General features: G+C 37.7%; 1 protein-coding gene across 3 annotated transcripts; it reads left to right on the top strand.

Moving 5' to 3' along the window:
* Positions 1–881: 881 nt before the first annotated feature.
* LDHA (lactate dehydrogenase A) lies at positions 882–13043 on the top strand. Of its 3 annotated transcripts, none has more exons than XM_074272540.1 (8): positions 882–1021; positions 3998–4156; positions 7508–7625; positions 8621–8794; positions 9206–9379; positions 10537–10654; positions 10988–11111; positions 12305–13043. In XM_074272540.1, the coding sequence occupies exons 2-8, from the start codon at positions 4028–4030 to the stop codon at positions 12467–12469; spliced, it is 1002 nt and encodes a 333-aa protein (XP_074128641.1). In that variant the 5' UTR covers positions 882–1021; positions 3998–4027; the 3' UTR covers positions 12470–13043. The 3 variants fall into 3 exon arrangements, with proteins under 3 accessions (XP_074128641.1, XP_074128642.1, XP_074128640.1); XM_074272541.1 differs by having other exon boundaries at positions 965–1032; XM_074272539.1 differs by lacking the exon at positions 882–1021 and adding an exon at positions 3372–3758.
* Positions 13044–16951: the final 3908 nt, after the last annotated feature.

The raw sequence follows: 16951 nt of genomic DNA, 5'->3' as shown, positions 1-16951 counted from the left end.
CTGAGATTCCATAGATCTCCTTCCTTCCCTAGTGGATAGCCTGACTCACCAAATCCTCTGATTTTGATTTTTTTGATTTTGATGATTTTATTTAATTTTTTTTTTTTCCCCCTGAGGCTGGGGTTAAGTGACTTGCTCAGGGTCACACAGCTAGGAAGTGTTAAGTGTGACCAGATTTGAACTCGGGTCCTCCTGAATTCAAAGCTGATGCCCTATCCACTGTACCACCCAGCTGCCCCTATTATGAGTTTAATGACAACTGACCTTCAAACATCATTTTAAAGTTTTCAAATCACTCCATCTATTTCTCATTTGATCATTACAGCTAGGGGTGCAATAGAAAGAGTGAGGATCTTGGACTACGGACCCGAGTTTGCAGTAAGACTCTGCCTCTTGCTACCGACTTAATCTTTCTAGCCTTCAGTTTTATGTGAAAAGAGAAGGGGTTAAATAGATGACCTCTAAGGTTCTTTGCAGTTCTAAATCCAGTCATGTGATTCCGTGAACTGTTGTGTAGGTACTGGAGGTGCAATTCTCCCCATAGAGTTTTGCTCTATGGGCAATAAAGGTGGAGAAAACGCCAGTGGTTCTTTGCGGATCTTCCTTTGTTCTAAGTCTCTAGAATCAGGTTTTTCTGTAAGGTGAAGGGAAGAGCAAAATGGCTACATTCGGTGGCTTTGGTTGGGCAAGAGGGGAAGGCTCTGGTTAGGGGCATAGGGTGGGGGGAAGTGGTCCGGGTAAGGCCATGTATGGCGCAGATCAAGGCTGTGTGCAGGTCTGGACAGATCTCCGTCAGCATACATGTGTCTCCCTCCATTAAAGGCCACTTCACGGTCCTTCCTCCAAGCCCAGGCGGCTCGGCCCCACCCGATCCACACGTGGGTTCCAGCACGTCCGCTCCCAGCCCCCCTTTGACGTCAGCTTTCTCGGCCCCATATAAGGCCCCGCCCGCCTCATCGAGCCTCGCGAGTCCTAGAGCAGCCTTCTGCCGAGAACTTTAGCAGCCCGACCGACAACCTCGGTTCGAACGCGGTATTGGGAAGCAAACGGGGCAGGGAGGGAAAGGGTGCAGGGTTCAAGAGCAACAGGAAGGCCGGTGGATTTGGTTCCCACTGTAGGGAAGGATGGGGAGAATTCTCACTTGCGGGGGTAGGATGGTGACGGTGGGCGGAGAGGAGGAGGGTCGTCTGACAGCGTGCTATGGGCGGGCTTGGGGGTCCAAAGAGCTCTTGGCCGGGAGCGGACCCGACGCTGCCCTGGCCAAGGCATGGGAGCGCGCAGTTTTGGCCCGCCTGTCCGGGAGTGAGTTATAAATGCTGGTAGGGTCTCGAGCTCTGGACCCCGCGGAGCCCACTCTGCTCGGTTTCCATTGACCCCCCGCCCCACTGTCTCAACTCACATCCCAGCTCTGTGCTCCTGTGGCTTGCCCTGGTTCACTGTGTTTCTCGGCTGCGAATCTGGGCTGGACGGTCGGAGGTGGTGGCTGGCACTCCCTTTGGCCCTGAAGACCATGTGGGGATGAATAGACGGATAGACTTATTTTTTGTAACCGCTTTTTGTTCCCGGCCGCTACGCGCGGAGCGCGGGAGGGCAGAGAGACCTTTGGGAGACCCTTTGGCCAAATGGCTGGCCCCCCGGAATCTGGGCAAGGGTGGTGCATTATTGCCCCACCTCAAGACGTGTCTTGCCAACCCTGAAACAGCTCTAGCTTCCTGGGGGAGGAGGCAGACTAGAGAGGAAAAGCCCACACTGGTTTCTCAGTCTGATCCGAGCTGCCCTACAGCTTCCCGAGGGAAGCTTTCTCAGTCTAGTGGTGGAAGCTTGCCCAGGGAACGGGGCTGTTGGACCTAGTGCCGAGACTACTAAGAGCACGCTGAGGTGGGGGAGGAGGAGAGAGATGCTTCTGTCGGGTACCCTGCTGGCGGCTCGCTGAAGTCTTTTGGCTTGCCGAGTCTTGAGTCCTGTCTTGAGTCCCCGCAACCAATCAGTCAACTGACGTGCATCTTTTAAACGTCTGTATGCCAAGTGCTGGAGCTCCAGGACCAATGTGTCCAGAAGATGAGCTCCTTAACTGCAGGATAATCCCCTTGGCGAGAGTTGCAGCAAAACAGACTTCGTTTCAAGTGAGGGACTTGGGTTTAAATTTCCCAGAGGGTTTTTCCTACTGGACTTAAAGGCCATGTTGAGCCATGGTCCAGAGTTTGACCTTTTCCTTAGAGGAAATCCCTTTCCCGGCTCACCCCCTTTTTTTGTCTAGTATAAATGTACTATTTAAAAAAAAAATTTCAACATTGATAATTATCGGGAGCTTTCTCAAATGAGAGAAGGTTGTTGGATGAAAAAAAATTTTTTTTCCCCAATCAAAAATTATCTGGGCTTTGAATATGGATTGGGATTGATAGATTTGGCCTAATCACATCCCTGACACTATGCCCTTTTTTCAGGATTATTTCTCGTTCTCTGTTAATAGAAGTTGGACTAGTGATCTTTTAAGGGCTCTTGGAGCTTTGAGTTGGTTTGGAAACACTGTTTAAGGTTGAGGCTTGATGGAGCTTTGGGTGTTGGACTAAATTCTGCAATGGAAGCAGCTTTTGCTTTTATGATCTTGCCTTTTAAGAATTGCCATAAGGTTACATGTAATTTAAATATAAAGTCAAAAGTAACATTATATACAGTGTTACATTCAACAGCTCCCGAAATATGGGCTTCTATTAGTTTAGCGTTAGATACAACCACACACTCAAAATCCTAAAAGATTGTTCATTTTTAATTGTGGTAGCTATAGAACTGAATCTGGGTTTGTATTGTGTTTGCAAATACGCGCATTTAGTGGAAGAAATTTAATTTCCTCTTGCCCCTTCCAGACTGGTTCATGCTTGCAGCTACTTATGAATTTCCTTTGCAGAACATTGCTTCACCCACAGCCTATTTGCTTATAGAGGGTGTGTTGCAATAATGAAATGAACATGAATTTGCAGATTCTAATTTAATGCCTTCCCAAACAATTTCCTGGTTGTTTTTTTAAGTCTGCTTAGAGGCTGGCCAGACACGTGGTCTTCAGCAATCGGCTTTTATTGTCTGACTTGGAGGGGAAGGGGCGCCCCTGATGGTCACAGATAGCTATTGGTGGTAGCTCCAGCAGCTTTGGAATTTCCCGAAAGGGAGTGGGATTTTGTGGTTAGTGGAAGGGAAAGTCCATTGAAACCTCCTGCATGCAATTATTTGCAGCGCGGCGGGTGGGCGCAGGAGATGCAAGGTCTCTTGGAATGCCTTGGGGAGAGGAAGAGGTTATTTTTGGACTCTGAAATTGGAGTGGGGGAGGAGGGAGATGGTGATTCTTTCCTTCTGGGGCCTGGAGGGGCATTAGAATCAGAATCAAACTCCCTTCCCAAGAGGCATCAAGAGTGGACTTTGCTGAGAACCTCCTCTTCCCTTAGCTCTACCCATCCACCAGCGTGCATGCGCAGAGCAGTCACTTAGGTCTAAGAGACCACGCATGTGCAAAGCTAGAGATGGGCTGCCTCCTGGTTCTCTTCCCTAGACCGTTAATGGCAGTTCCCTTTTACTCTCTCTGTTCCCTACATGACAGGTTAGGGAAGGCTGTATATTGTCAGCCCCGCTGTGCTGAGAGAACTGGAGTGGGAGTCCGCGGAATAGTGAAATTCCTCTTAAAAAAACAACTCAGAGATCCATGGGGCAATATGTCTTCAGGAGGCTACACTTACCAAGAAACAACCTTTGTCTGTGTCAAGGGAAAGGTGAGGGGCTGGGAGCCCCTCCACTCCCCCCCTTCCCCCCCACTTTGACCTTCGGGTCAGTTTTTGTTCTGGTCCCCTCCTCCACTTCCTAGGTAAACTACATGCTTATAAAGGCAAGGACAGCCGTCAGCAAGCCTGCGACAGTCAGGTCTAGTTAGTGCGGTTAAGTAACTCATGAGAACTCCAAGAGTGAAATGACACGATTTTGTCTTGCTTTGTTTTTTTTTTAAACCTCCCAGATTGTCCCACACCACCAGCTATCCTCCAAAATGGGAACCTCTGTCAAGGATCAGCTGATTCTGAATGTTTTAAAGGAAGAACAGGTTCCCCAAAACAAGATCACAGTTGTTGGGGTTGGTGCAGTTGGTATGGCATGTGCCATCAGTATCTTAATGAAGGTAAGAGTCCTGTGTGCTGCAATGCTTACTCACCCAAGCAGATCCTGCCGCCAGCTCCAAGGCCTCTCCCCACATCTGCAATCTACCCCTATGGGGAAGAGGGATTTCCTGGAGCTTCCTGGACATGGGGTGGAGATCCCAGTCTTCTTTCTGGCTGCAGTGCTAGCAGCCTTGCCTCCTTTTAAAGCATAGGTATGCTGATAATAGGAATTTTAAAGTGTTTCCTACATCCAGTATTGTATGAAAGAAGGCAAAATGGGGCAATGAGTACAAATCTAGATTTATGTCATCTTAGTATCATTCTACATGTATTAGTATCATATCTACATGACCTAGTTAAGGTCCCACCTTAGCACAAGTCACCATATTTCTCTTCCTTCATTCAGTTTCTGTATCTGTAAAATGGAAAAGTTACTTAGCTAATTTACAACATTATAAAGATCAAAGATGACACAACCAAAGCAGTTTGTAAAAGGTAAAAAGCATCATAGAGGTAAGTTTTTAAAGTTAACTACTCAACTGCAGGAAACCTTGTTTTTAAACATGATTTCACACTCAGATGTTTTTGTTTTGTTTTTAATAGCTTTTTATTAAAAAATTTTCAACATTGTCCCTTGCAGTCACTTTTGTTCCAGTTTATCCCCTCCCTCCCTCCACCCCCTCCCCAGATGGCAGGCAATCTTATACATGTTAAACATGTTAAAGTATATCTTAAATACAATCTATATGTACGTATTTGTACAGTTCTTTTGTTGCACAAGAAAAAAATGGATTTAGAAAAATAACCTGGGAAGAAAAACAAAAATGCAAACAGTCCACATTCATTTCCCAGTGTTCTTTTCCAGAGTGTAGCTGGTTCTGTTCATCACTGATCAATTGGAACTGAATTGGATCAGATTTTTTTTTTTTTTTCATAACTAGAAAAAGAATGAACTGGAGGAGTGAGCTACTTTAAAATCTTAGTATCAATTGACTTAACAGAAAGTTAAAACTAGATCATAATCTTTTTAAAAATTGTTTTAAATTCAATCCTTCTAATATATAGGTTTTTGTTTGTTTGTTTTTACTGCTAGGAGACACTTCTATTGTCCTGTCCTCCACAAGTTTTCATTGGTTGGGGATAAATCTCCCCATATGGCATGGTCCTCAGTCTTTTCCCCATCATATGATTAGGCCCTAGAGATCATCTAACTCCAGCGATTTGTGCCAAATAATAGAAGATAATTGTCTGGGCCAGTATTCACCCCCAGATTCTCTGACTCTTGCTCTGTTCCCTTCACCATCCTGCCTCCCTTTCCCTCATTATCTTTTCCTTCTTTGAATGTAGTCCTATAGGAGTTTATAAGGAAAAGTGAAGGGATATCTTGGAAAAATTTTGACTTTTCATATTTTCATAACTAGCCCAACACTGTTATTTTGGCCAAAACCCTAAGAAAGAAATCATCCTTTGAAGGTAGTTAGGCAAAAAAAAAAAGTCAAGAATATATAAAAAGATAAGAGCACAGGCCTGGTTTTATGTAACCCTTTTGTGTTCCTTCCACATTTCTTTTTTAAAGTTTTTGAATTTATTCACACTTAAATACAAAATAAGAAAAATAAAAAATATAGTCATGTACACAGCAGAACATAAGAAAAGAGTCAGTATAAAATAATACATGTCCATTTCAAGAAAACCTGTATAATCTTGTTTTCAAAAACAAATTGGGAGGACAAAAAAAAAACAAACTAGAGACATCCAATTACACACTGAGTCAGTCCTCAACTTTAAAATTAATTGCATTCCAAGAGAATAAAACTGGCTATTTGGATCTTGGATCAGTTTTATTCCCATACAATGTTAATAAGAGGTAAATTGGGTTGCTTGGTTAACACATTGCTACCGAATGGGTCTATATCATTCAGTACTTTTGATAACATTGTCTCTATAGGGAAAGTTGTTCTAGGAAGAGGTCTCAGTTCCACTTGAAAATTTAAAAAACTTAAATTTATGTCACAATTCTAGTCATCAGGGAGGCTGCATCCCGTAGAAGGGCTTTCTATAGGATTTGAAATCATAAGTAGATAGAGCCCATAGTCCAGAAAAGAATTTTTTTAATAGCCTTTGCAATAGAAGCTCTAAGGCAGTGGTCCTCAAACTTTTTAAAGAAGTGGCCAGTTCACTGTCCCTCAGACTGTGGGAGGGCCGGACTATAGTAAAAACCAAACCTCATACTCTGTCTCCACCCCTCAGCCCATTTGCCATAACCTGGCGGGCGCATAAATGTCGTCAGTGGCCATATCTGGCCCGAGGGCCAGAGTTTGAGAACCTCTGCTGTAAAGTTTTGATAATAAGGGAAAGGCATTGTAGGGACTTCTATAGCTCTGGTTCCCACAGCAGTAGCAATGAGGACTCTGGGCAAGCCTTTAGCTGCAGATGGAAACTAGAGGGACAAAAGATAAGCAGTAGCACGTTAATATTATATCATGGGGAGAGCTAGCTTGTACCTTGGATTCAGGTATTGATATTTGGAAATCTTTAACAGTATCTCCTACAACTTATTCAATGCATTCCATCTAGATTTTTTCCCCTTTTCAATTCAATTTCATTTTAAATGTAGTTATTTTTCTTAACTCTCCCATTACTAAAAATAGTTAACACTACTTGAAAGAATTGGCGAATGCTATCTCAGTGATCTTTAAGACAATCTGTGAGGTAGGAGGAAAGAAATAGTTGTAAGTGACTTACCCAGGTTCACAGAGCTAGTATTTGAGGTAGGATTCAAATATGAGTTGCCCAGGTTACTAGGTTATAACCAATTTAGGTTATAGTGGTTTTTGATCTTCATACACTAGTATCTAGCAATTAATACTTTGCACTTGCCTTTTCTAAAACCTCACTTTTTAGTAGGAAAGTATAGCTACTACTTCCCTTATAACCTCTTTGTGAATTGTTCAGGCCTCCAAAATGTCATTATATACTTTCCAGCCTTCTCATTAAAAGTTTCTCTGGTGCTCTGACAGCAAACTCATTGGGACAATTTTTGAGGTCTTTCCATCCAGCTCTATAGGTCTGCCATATATAGTTTATGGTACACTGAGGTAGCTTTTCCAGAGTCATTATAGCACTTAAGTGTAGGATTTGAGTCAAGAGCCTTGCAGAATAATGAGGGATTTAATCAATGTTTGCTAAAAATGAAAATGGCAAGGAATAATTTCTTGAGTGGGATTATGGGGAAGGCACTTCACCAATAAACTTTAAATCATTGGGGGGGGGGAGTGTGAGAGATTTATCTTCCATGTCCTTCAGGAATCTAGAAAATTCCTCTTAATTGAATTGAAATTAATTTAATTGAAAATATTTATCTCTTCCAGGATTTGGCTGATGAACTTGCGCTAGTTGATGTCATAGAAGACAAACTAAAGGGAGAGATGATGGATCTCCAGCATGGCAGCCTTTTCCTCAAAACACCAAAGATTGTTTCTGGCAAAGGTTAATAGTTTTTTTTTTTTTCTTTTACTGAATTTACTTAAAACAAACTAGGAAGTGTCTTTCTGTCTCCCTCTACTGGGCAAAACTTACCCTCATGTTGGCTTTTACAAAATATATTTCTCCTGCATTAGTCCATCATCTTTTTTTTTTTTTTTTTTTTTTTTTTTTTTTTGACTTGTTCAGAATCAGCCAGCTATATTGTTATATTTAGTATCTGAAACTGGATTTGAACTGACATCCTCCTGACTTCAGTAGTGCTCTGCTCTATTTAATGTACCATAAACTGTCCCTGGTTCATTTTGGCTTGCAGTGTTTCATAATATAATTCACATAACTTAATTTCTGTTACCCTCGTGGAAAATAATTCCTAGGAGTTAAAAGATTTTTATTTTTACCCAGAATAGGGGACATTAGGGCATTCTGGCATTACCACCAATTTTATTTTCCTGCAAACATTTTGAATTAAGATACATTCATGATAAAGAAGCGATTATGTAATCAAAATTTTCTCTATATAATCATGAATTTTGCATCTGAAATAAAATTTGTAGGTTTTATATAAATATATATATATATATATATATATATATATATATATATATATATATATATATATATATATATATATATAGGTTCTTAAGAATTCTAAATGCTGGTCTCTATATGTTTCTCTGCTAATAACTTGCTGGGGTTGTCATAACTACTGGGGACATATCCCACCTCCAATCTGGAAAATACTCTAAAAGGGTTTGGTCTTTCCTATTACAGATGTCTGGATTTTTTTTTTTCATAGTACCTTATTGTAAAATTTCTTGATAATACACAAATACTACACACATACATAGCATACTTTTTTCAGTGTTTGTGGCTGCTTGCAAAAATCCTGCAACATTCACATTTAATTTGTGTATGCTGACTCTCCATATATATTGAAATTACAATGGGTAAAGTCAAGCTGTGGAAGAGATAACAGTATAATGTTTCCTTTTCTTTAGACTACAGTGTAACTGCAAACTCAAAGCTGGTTATTGTTACGGCTGGGGCAAGACAACAGGAGGGAGAAAGTCGTCTTAACTTGGTTCAGCGTAATGTGAATATCTTTAAATTCATCATTCCCAATATTGTTAAATACAGCCCTGATTGCAAGCTACTTATTGTTTCCAATCCAGGTGAGATTTATTTAACTATTTGAGACATCTTTTAACACAAACTTTGCTAAAATTTAAAATTGGTGAACTATAGTAAACTTTAAGAGTCAGTTATAATATACAAATATATCTTTAATTTATTGGTTCTTATTTTTAGGTTTTTTTCTTAGGATTTTATTTGTTTTTAAATAATTATGCTCTGGGAAAAGTATAATACAGTTTCATGGAAGTTTGTTGTTGTTTTTTTTTAAGTTCTTAGGAAGAGGGATTCACCATACACAGTTACTTATTTAAGGAGCAATGTTGGTGTTAACATAGGGTGATTCTGTTGTAAACTTTTATGCTAGAGAGTTACATAGGATTTTTATCTTCAAAACAATTATCTGCCAGAGGACATTAACATTTATACTTTCTGCATTTTTTTCTTCAAAGTGGATATTTTGACTTATGTGGCCTGGAAGCTAAGTGGCTTTCCAAAAAATCGTGTCATTGGAAGTGGTTGCAATCTGGATTCTGCCCGTTTCCGTTACCTAATGGGGGAGAGACTTGGTGTCCATTCTTCAAGTTGTCATGGCTGGGTCCTTGGGGAACATGGAGACTCCAGTGGTAAGATTATATTCCTATCCTAAGGAACTTGCAAATATTTCTTTTTTTTTTTTTAAAAAGCATTCTATTCTAAATTATATTTAAAAGTTGCTTAAAACCAAATCTGTGAGTTCTTGTTTACTTATAAGGAATGATTTATAAAAATATTCTATATTTTATAAAGAAATAGTATAAATTAAATTTAACTAGTAAAAAATAAAACACGTCATCACGATTACAACTTTTACTAATGTGATAGCAATGATCAGCAAACACTGGTTTATATTTGAACTGGCTAGGTCTGAGAAGGTCAGCCTTGTAATTCAAGTAGGATATGATTTATGGACTAAATTCTACCTATATCTATCAGAGCTGTTGTTATCTAGGGAAATAAAATGATTCAGTGGAAAATACTTGATTTGGATTCAGATCCTGGCTATGATACTGGGGCAAGTTTATCTCCTTTTTTTATCGGTATTCAAAAAAGGGCATGATAATTCTAATTTATAGGATTGTCCTGAAAAAAGAACTTAAAACTATTTTAAATACAGATCTAAGCTCCAACATTTAAGAATGTTAAAAAATATATATGCAGGGAATAAAAAAAATTTATTTTGCTGAGTAGTCAACTATTCAAACCTTTCATTTTTGGTGGGGAGCAGGGCAACACATTGGAAAGATTAAAAATAATCAAATCAAGATCATTGGAGGTAAAAGTATAGTAGAAATTATTCAATAATTAATAGAATCTTAGAAAATTATTTTTACTTTCTTGATCTTATAAGGGGGTCAGATATAGTCAGGAATAAAGAGCTATAGAAAACTTGCTTATGTAAATATGAAATTGGAATGTGTTTAAGCATAGAATTAAAAGGAAAAAATAAAAAGAAAAACATTTCATAGTATTAACAATTTATGTAGTATAGTTGCATACAAATTGTAATATTTCTGATTTAAAAAAAAGAAAATGAGTATTGGTGGTTTTGACTCCAAATTATTACATATTGTGGAAAAAAGATTTATCTAAAACAGCAGCTACTTTTTTCCAAGGAAATTCTCAAAATAAAATATAGTGGCATAAAAGAAATTACAAAATTAAGCCACCATCAATAGGACAGTTGGAAATAATTTTCATGTGTTGGATTTATTTATTTATTTATTTTTAAAAATTTTTTTAGTTCCTGTGTGGAGTGGTGTGAATGTTGCGGGTGTGTCCCTGAAGAATCTTTACCCTGCTTTGGGAACTGATTCTGATGCAGAGAAGTGGAAAGAAGTTCATAAACAAGTAGTTGATAGGTTAGTGAAGATTTCTTAATACTTTTTTAACAGTAGAATTTTTTTATTTTGATTTTTTTTTTTTTGCACAGCTTTATCCTTAACAAAAAAATAAAAATCTTCCTTTTCTCATGCTATTACTAATATAGATGAACACAAAGAATATTTGTGCATAAGGAACAAAAGCACCATAAATTTCATTTAAGGAGCTCATAAATAAGGTTAGAGGTAAAACCTTTGGATAGGGAAGATTTCTGCTTTTTCTACTTTATAGCATTATCTATTAATGTTCTTGAAAGCTATTTCTGCTCAATCCCTACCCCAAATCATTTAATTACTTTTTATTACTACCAGTGCTTATGAGGTAATCAAGCTGAAGGGCTACACTTCCTGGGCCATTGGCTTGTCTGTGGCAGATCTGTCCGAAAGCATTATGAAGAATCTTAGGAGAGTGCATCCAATTTCCACCATGATTAAGGTAGGTATTTATTAGAGGTAAATTGTTTCAAATGGATTTGGCGGGTTTTGACACCAAATAATGTTTCTACATATTATGAGATTTTGTGACTTCATAGTACAGTGTTTTATTTTGGAAGAATGATCTTTAATGGATAAGAGCACTTGAATTACAATTATATTGACAGGCTAGAATGGTAAAATATGAAGCAAGATGAAATATAACCAAGATATATGTAAGACCTTGCAATTGTCTTTATAAAGTCAATTCCAGATATGGCCAGAAAATAAAACTATTCTAAGGTTTGCAAAAAGGCTTTCCTCTCAGTGTTTTTATTTCCCATTTTACATATGAGGAAATTGATTTTCTGAGTAGTAATAAGAGCTGGCTAAAAATAAAATGCTTGGAGCAGACAAGGATAAAAATAGTGGTGGTAATGAGCCTTCTAGCTCTTCAGTGAACCTTGCAATTCTTAATGCAATAGTTTTACTTTAGGAAGAGTGTTCCTTGGGCATGCTTCCACTTTGGGGGGAAAAAAAAGTCAGATGGTTAATAGATTATAACTGCTTTGGTCAAAATTTTCTTTTCATAGGGAACATTTATTTTTTTTAAAAGAGCATGGGGCTAGTTGGTTGTGTGGATAGAGAGAGCACTAGCCCTGAAGTCAGGAGGACCTGACTTCAAATTTGATGTCAGACACTTACCACTTCTTGTATATAAAATTGACTGGTGTGGCCCTGGGCAATCACTTAACTCCAATTGCCTCAGCCAAAAAAAAAAGGAGGCATTAGCTCACAAACTGCATTTTGGTTATCTACACTTAGAACAGAAATGAAAAATTTCTAATTTGCTAAGCAGCCCATTAAGAAAATAAATCATGTGTGGACAGTGTTATCAAGTTAAACTAAAATGTTTAAACCTATCATTAAAAATGTAATTTTAAAAGAAAACATTGGAATATAGCAATTACACAATAATAAAAGGCAAAAACTATGTGGATATACATAATATACTTGTTGGGTTGAATAGATTGGGAAGAGTGGATGAAAAGGCTAATCAACTTCCCTGTTGATGGTAATCTTGCCATCCTTAAAACTCATCTTAGGCTAAAAAAGCCAATTAAACAATTCCAACTCCTTTGTTGCATTTATACTTGGCCATTGGATAGAGTGGAAGATATCAACAGTCTTGTGTGATCTCATTTTGTCTTTCAGGGCTTATATGGCATTAACGAAGATGTGTTCCTTAGTGTCCCATGTATCTTGGGGCAGAATGGCATTTCAGATGTGGTGAAGGTAAACCTGAACGCAGAGGAGGAGGGCCGTTTGAAGAAGAGTGCAGATACCCTTTGGGGAATCCAGAAGGAGTTGCAGTTCTAGAGACTCTTCATGTGTTGTAGCTAGACTGTCTAGAGAATGTGACAGTGGTTAAGGAATGATGTATGATGCGCTTTTCAAGTAGGTCAAATCCTTCCTCTGATGAGTGATTGAACAGTGGAAATATAAACCCTAGGAACACTCTAGTCTCTTCCTGAAGTTAGAAATGGGGGATGGTACAATGTGACTGTGTTAAACCCTGTTGTTTGCATATGATGCTGGATGTGACTTGTCCAATCTTGTAGTTGCTGTCAAGCACCCCACACTTAGATTAACTGCCTGCCTTGTAGGGGCTACGTGTTCCTGTAGGTCCAGAAGACAGCATTCGTGGACACAAAATACCATACAGTAGTAATAATTAATTGATGCATTTAGGGTTAGGGTTTGTGCTGCCCTCAATTAGGGCTCTGCAGCATAGCCCCATGTATCACCTTTCCAGAGGACCTGATTTTGTCTACCTATACATATATCAATAGTTGTAAATTTCCATATTATATAAAAAGATCTATAAATGTATAATGATGCAACTAAATTGTCAAGTGTCATACTAACCCAAATACTGAATAAATAACAAAAATAACTCTTGACTTAATTTATTTCATTTGATCCTGTGATGTTAGGATTAAAAAAGTTTTTGGTGCTGCTAACATATATCAATCCTGAGAAAAGGAAATTGTAGAGATCAACATCAGCCTTGGCACAGACTTCAATAGTTGTGTAAGCTCATCAATATGAGTACTCCTTTTTATGACCAGCATACCTTAAATGTTTTTCATTGTAATTACATTAATCATATCACAAACATCTCAAGACTAAAAACAAAGATTATATAAGAAGCTGAACTTTCTATATATGTGTGTGTATAAAATATATAACAAAACAAACAGGTTTAACACCTCCTGCACTTCCATTCATGCAACTTTTATTTATTTATTCCCCGTCCCATATCACTGCCAACCTACCACCAAGTAACAACTGAAACACTTCACCTCTTATGCTGTTGTTGCGTGATTCTTTAAATCACCCATTGAATGATCCTCCATTTTAGTTACTCATTATTGAAAATAATGCACAAAGATGACAACTGAAATGTGTGTGAATTAATTTCCAGTTGAGTACAAACTTCTCTTTTTTTTTCCCTGTGGAGAAATACAAAGAAAGTTATGTTACACATCCATAATATTCAAAGAATGGAGAGATCACTTCTGGATGGGAGCAGCAAATGGTAGAATTTTATTTAGATAACCTGTCTCATTTTCCTCTTTAAATTGACAGTTGAACTAGACTACTACTGAGATTCCTTTAAGCTCCAGACCAATGATCCTGGGAACAAATTTGTCCATTAAGCCATTTATGCTGCATGTCAGATCTTAGTGAGAGGGTTAAAAACTCAGTACTTTTATTTGATAGAGACAATGGAAAGTGATTGATAGAATTATACTCAATCGTCATGTCAGAATTCCTTGACCCCATTTGGGGTTTTCTTAGCAAAGAAACTGGAGTGGTTGTTTTTAGCTCATTTTATGGATGATGATGATGATGAAACTTGAGGCAAATAACTTATCCAGGATTATATAACTAATGAGTATCTTGAAGCTAGATTTGAATTAATGAAGATGTTTCCCTGACTTCATACCCAAAAGAAGGAATTTAGGGGAGTTTAAGTAACCATAAACTCAAAATTGAGCCAAATGAATCTTGAGCATAGTAATAAAGTGATGGAGAGATTACTTAAATCCAATTCAATCGTAAATCAAAATATCACCCTTCTGATGTCATTGGACCTCTTTGATAATAAAGGATGAACAACAAGATGCTTATAGGACCTCTGATCAATCAAAAAAATAAAATGAGAGATGCTGAATCTTATGAAAAATGATTGAAGGACACAGTTCTAAGATAAGAGACTGCTGGTGGTAGGATTATATCCTTCAATAGAAGTTGAATCACATTAAAAGATTGGAGGGAAGAATATAAAATGGATAAAGAAAAATTAAGTTTTAATCAAAAGTTGAATCGAGGAGCATTTAGTAAGAGTTAACTTTGTGCTTAATACATAGAGGGGCAAAAATGATCTGCCTTCAAGGAGTTCATAAGTGTCAAGTCCTTGATCATATCTTAGGACTTGCTGAAAGTTCATATTTGGTTTGAGATCTTTGAGGAAACATTGTAGTTCAAGAATGTACCTCATAGGACCAAATAATAAAATGTCAGTGCTTCCAGAGATTACACTTTAGAACTCCCAATATTACTTCCAGTAGAGCACAGAACTTGGCTTATAGGTACATAACCATCAGAAATGCTAATATCACATTCCAGATGAGTCATCCCTAAGAAACTGGAGTGTTTAAAAACTGGAGGTGCAAGTAAAGCAGTCTTCAGGTTAACAATGTTCAAGTAGTTGAAGGGATACTCTTGGTGGGTTGCAGGGAGTTGAGGTTTGCAGAACTAAAGCAACTAAGAATCAAATTTTAGCTGGATAAGAAAGATTGCCAAATATAGGAGTTAACTGTTCCATAAGGCCTCTGAGGTCCCAAGAGATGTCCATATTTAAAGTCAGATTCTTGGACTCCACACCCAGTGTTATTTCTCAAAGCACTATAATGCTGGTCAAATGATTGCATCTCCCAGGAAAACTTCCAAGCAATTGACATCTCCATCATTTGAATGTTAAGTCTGGTGAATTTAGGGGCAGCTAGGTGGCACAGTGGATAGAGCACCAGCCTTGAATCCATTCTTTGGTAAAAGTAATAGAAGCATTTTGCATAGCAGAAATAATAAAATCAAGAGCTCTCAATTCACTAGTAGCATTTGTAGCATAAGTAGCATTTTTTAACACATCTTCCAGCGCGTTCAAATTTGGTCTCAGACACTTAACACTTCCTTGCTGTGTGACCCTGGGCAAGTCACTTAACCCCAGCCTCAGGAAAAAAAAAAAAGATAACATCTTAGAAGACCTGAAAACTTGCAAATCTCTAGAAGTATCTCTGAAATATACAAAATTCCTGAAACTGGGGACAATGCACCCTCTACCCTGGAAGCAGAGCCCTACTTTAACAAAGAGTTAAAAGTCAAGAAGTAGGCTGAGAAAATGAGTAGACAACAGAAAAAAATTGTGACCATAGAAAGTTACTATGGTGACAAGGAAGATCACAACACATTCAGAAGATAGCAAAATCAAAGTTACATCTAAAGCTTCCAAAAATATAAAAAAATAAAAATAATGAGTCTCAGGATATGGAAGAGCTTACAAGGGATTTTGAAAATCAAGAAAGGTAGAGGGAAAAAATGGGAAGAGTAATGAGAGTGATGCAAAAGGAAGTACAAAAATCCAATGAAAAGAATGCCTTAAAAAGAAAAATTGGAAAAATGGATAAGGAGGTACAAAAGCTCACTGAAGAAAATTACTTAAAAATTAGAATTGTGCAAATAGAGACTAATGACTATGAGAAACAAGAAACAATAAAAACCAAAATAAAGAAAAAACAGAAGACAATGTGAAATATTTTGTTGGAAAAATGATTAACCTGGAAAATAGATCCAAAAGAGATAATCTGCTTTTTATTTATTTATTTCTTTTGGCAAATCCATGCATATTTCCACAATTATCATGCTGCACAAGAAAAATCAGATAAAAAAGGAAAAAAAGTGAGAAAGAAAACAAAAAGCAAGCAAGCAACAACAAAAAGGTAAAAATACTATGTTGTGATGGATATCAATCTCCATAGTCTTCTCTTTGGATGAGGATGGCTCTCTCTGACACAAGTCTAGTGGAATTGGTCTGAATCAGCTCATTGTTGAAAAGAGCCATGTCTACCAGAATTGACTATTGTATAATTTTGTTCTTTCTGTATACAATGTTCTCTTGGCTCCAAAAGAGATAATTTAAAAATAACTGAACTAGCTGAAAGCCATTATCAAAAAGAAGAACCTAGACATCATCTTTCTTAATCATCTTAATCATCAAAGCAAACTATCCTGATATTCTAGAACTAGAAGGTGAAATGCAAAGAACCCATTGATCTCCTCCAGAAAGAGATCCCAAAATGAAAGCTTCTAGGAATATCATAGCCAAATGCCAGTACTTTTAAGTCTAGGAGAAAATACTCAGCACCCAGAAAGAAACAATTCAAATATTGTAAAGCCACTGTCAGGATATCAAAAATTTCACAGCTTCTCCATTAAGGGTTTGAAGGACTTAGAAAATGATATTCCAGAGGGCAAAAATTTGGAGTAAATCCACCCACAAAACTGAAAATAACCCTTCCAGGAAAAATGGATATTCATTGAAATAGAGGACTTTCAAACATTCTTGATAAAAAAGACCAGAATGGAAAAATTTGACTAATACAAGATTCAAGAGAAACCTAAACAGGTAATCAGGAAAGAGAAATAAAGGGCTTAATAACGTAAATCTGTTTACAAGTATCATCTTGTAATGGGAAGCTGATAATTGTAACTTATAGGAATATTCTCATTATTAGG

The sequence above is a fragment of the Sminthopsis crassicaudata genome, chromosome 6, assembly GCF_048593235.1.
Source record: "Sminthopsis crassicaudata isolate SCR6 chromosome 6, ASM4859323v1, whole genome shotgun sequence".
Classification (NCBI taxonomy): domain Eukaryota; kingdom Metazoa; phylum Chordata; class Mammalia; order Dasyuromorphia; family Dasyuridae; genus Sminthopsis; species Sminthopsis crassicaudata.
The sequence above is the reverse complement of the archived record's forward strand: the minus strand, read 5'-3'. Positions and strand labels throughout refer to the sequence as shown.

Bases quoted from the DNA above. Each gene is read 5' to 3' on its own strand.
- LDHA (XM_074272539.1), top strand. From the start codon at position 3,513: ATGGGCTGCCTCCTGGTTCTCTTCCCTAGACCGTTAATGGCAGTTCCC. The intron at 4,157-7,507 runs GTAAGAGTCCTG...TATCTCTTCCAG, and splicing joins CCATCAGTATCTTAATGAAG to GATTTGGCTGATGAACTTGC. The intron at 11,112-12,304 runs GTAGGTATTTAT...TTTGTCTTTCAG, and splicing joins CAATTTCCACCATGATTAAG to GGCTTATATGGCATTAACGA.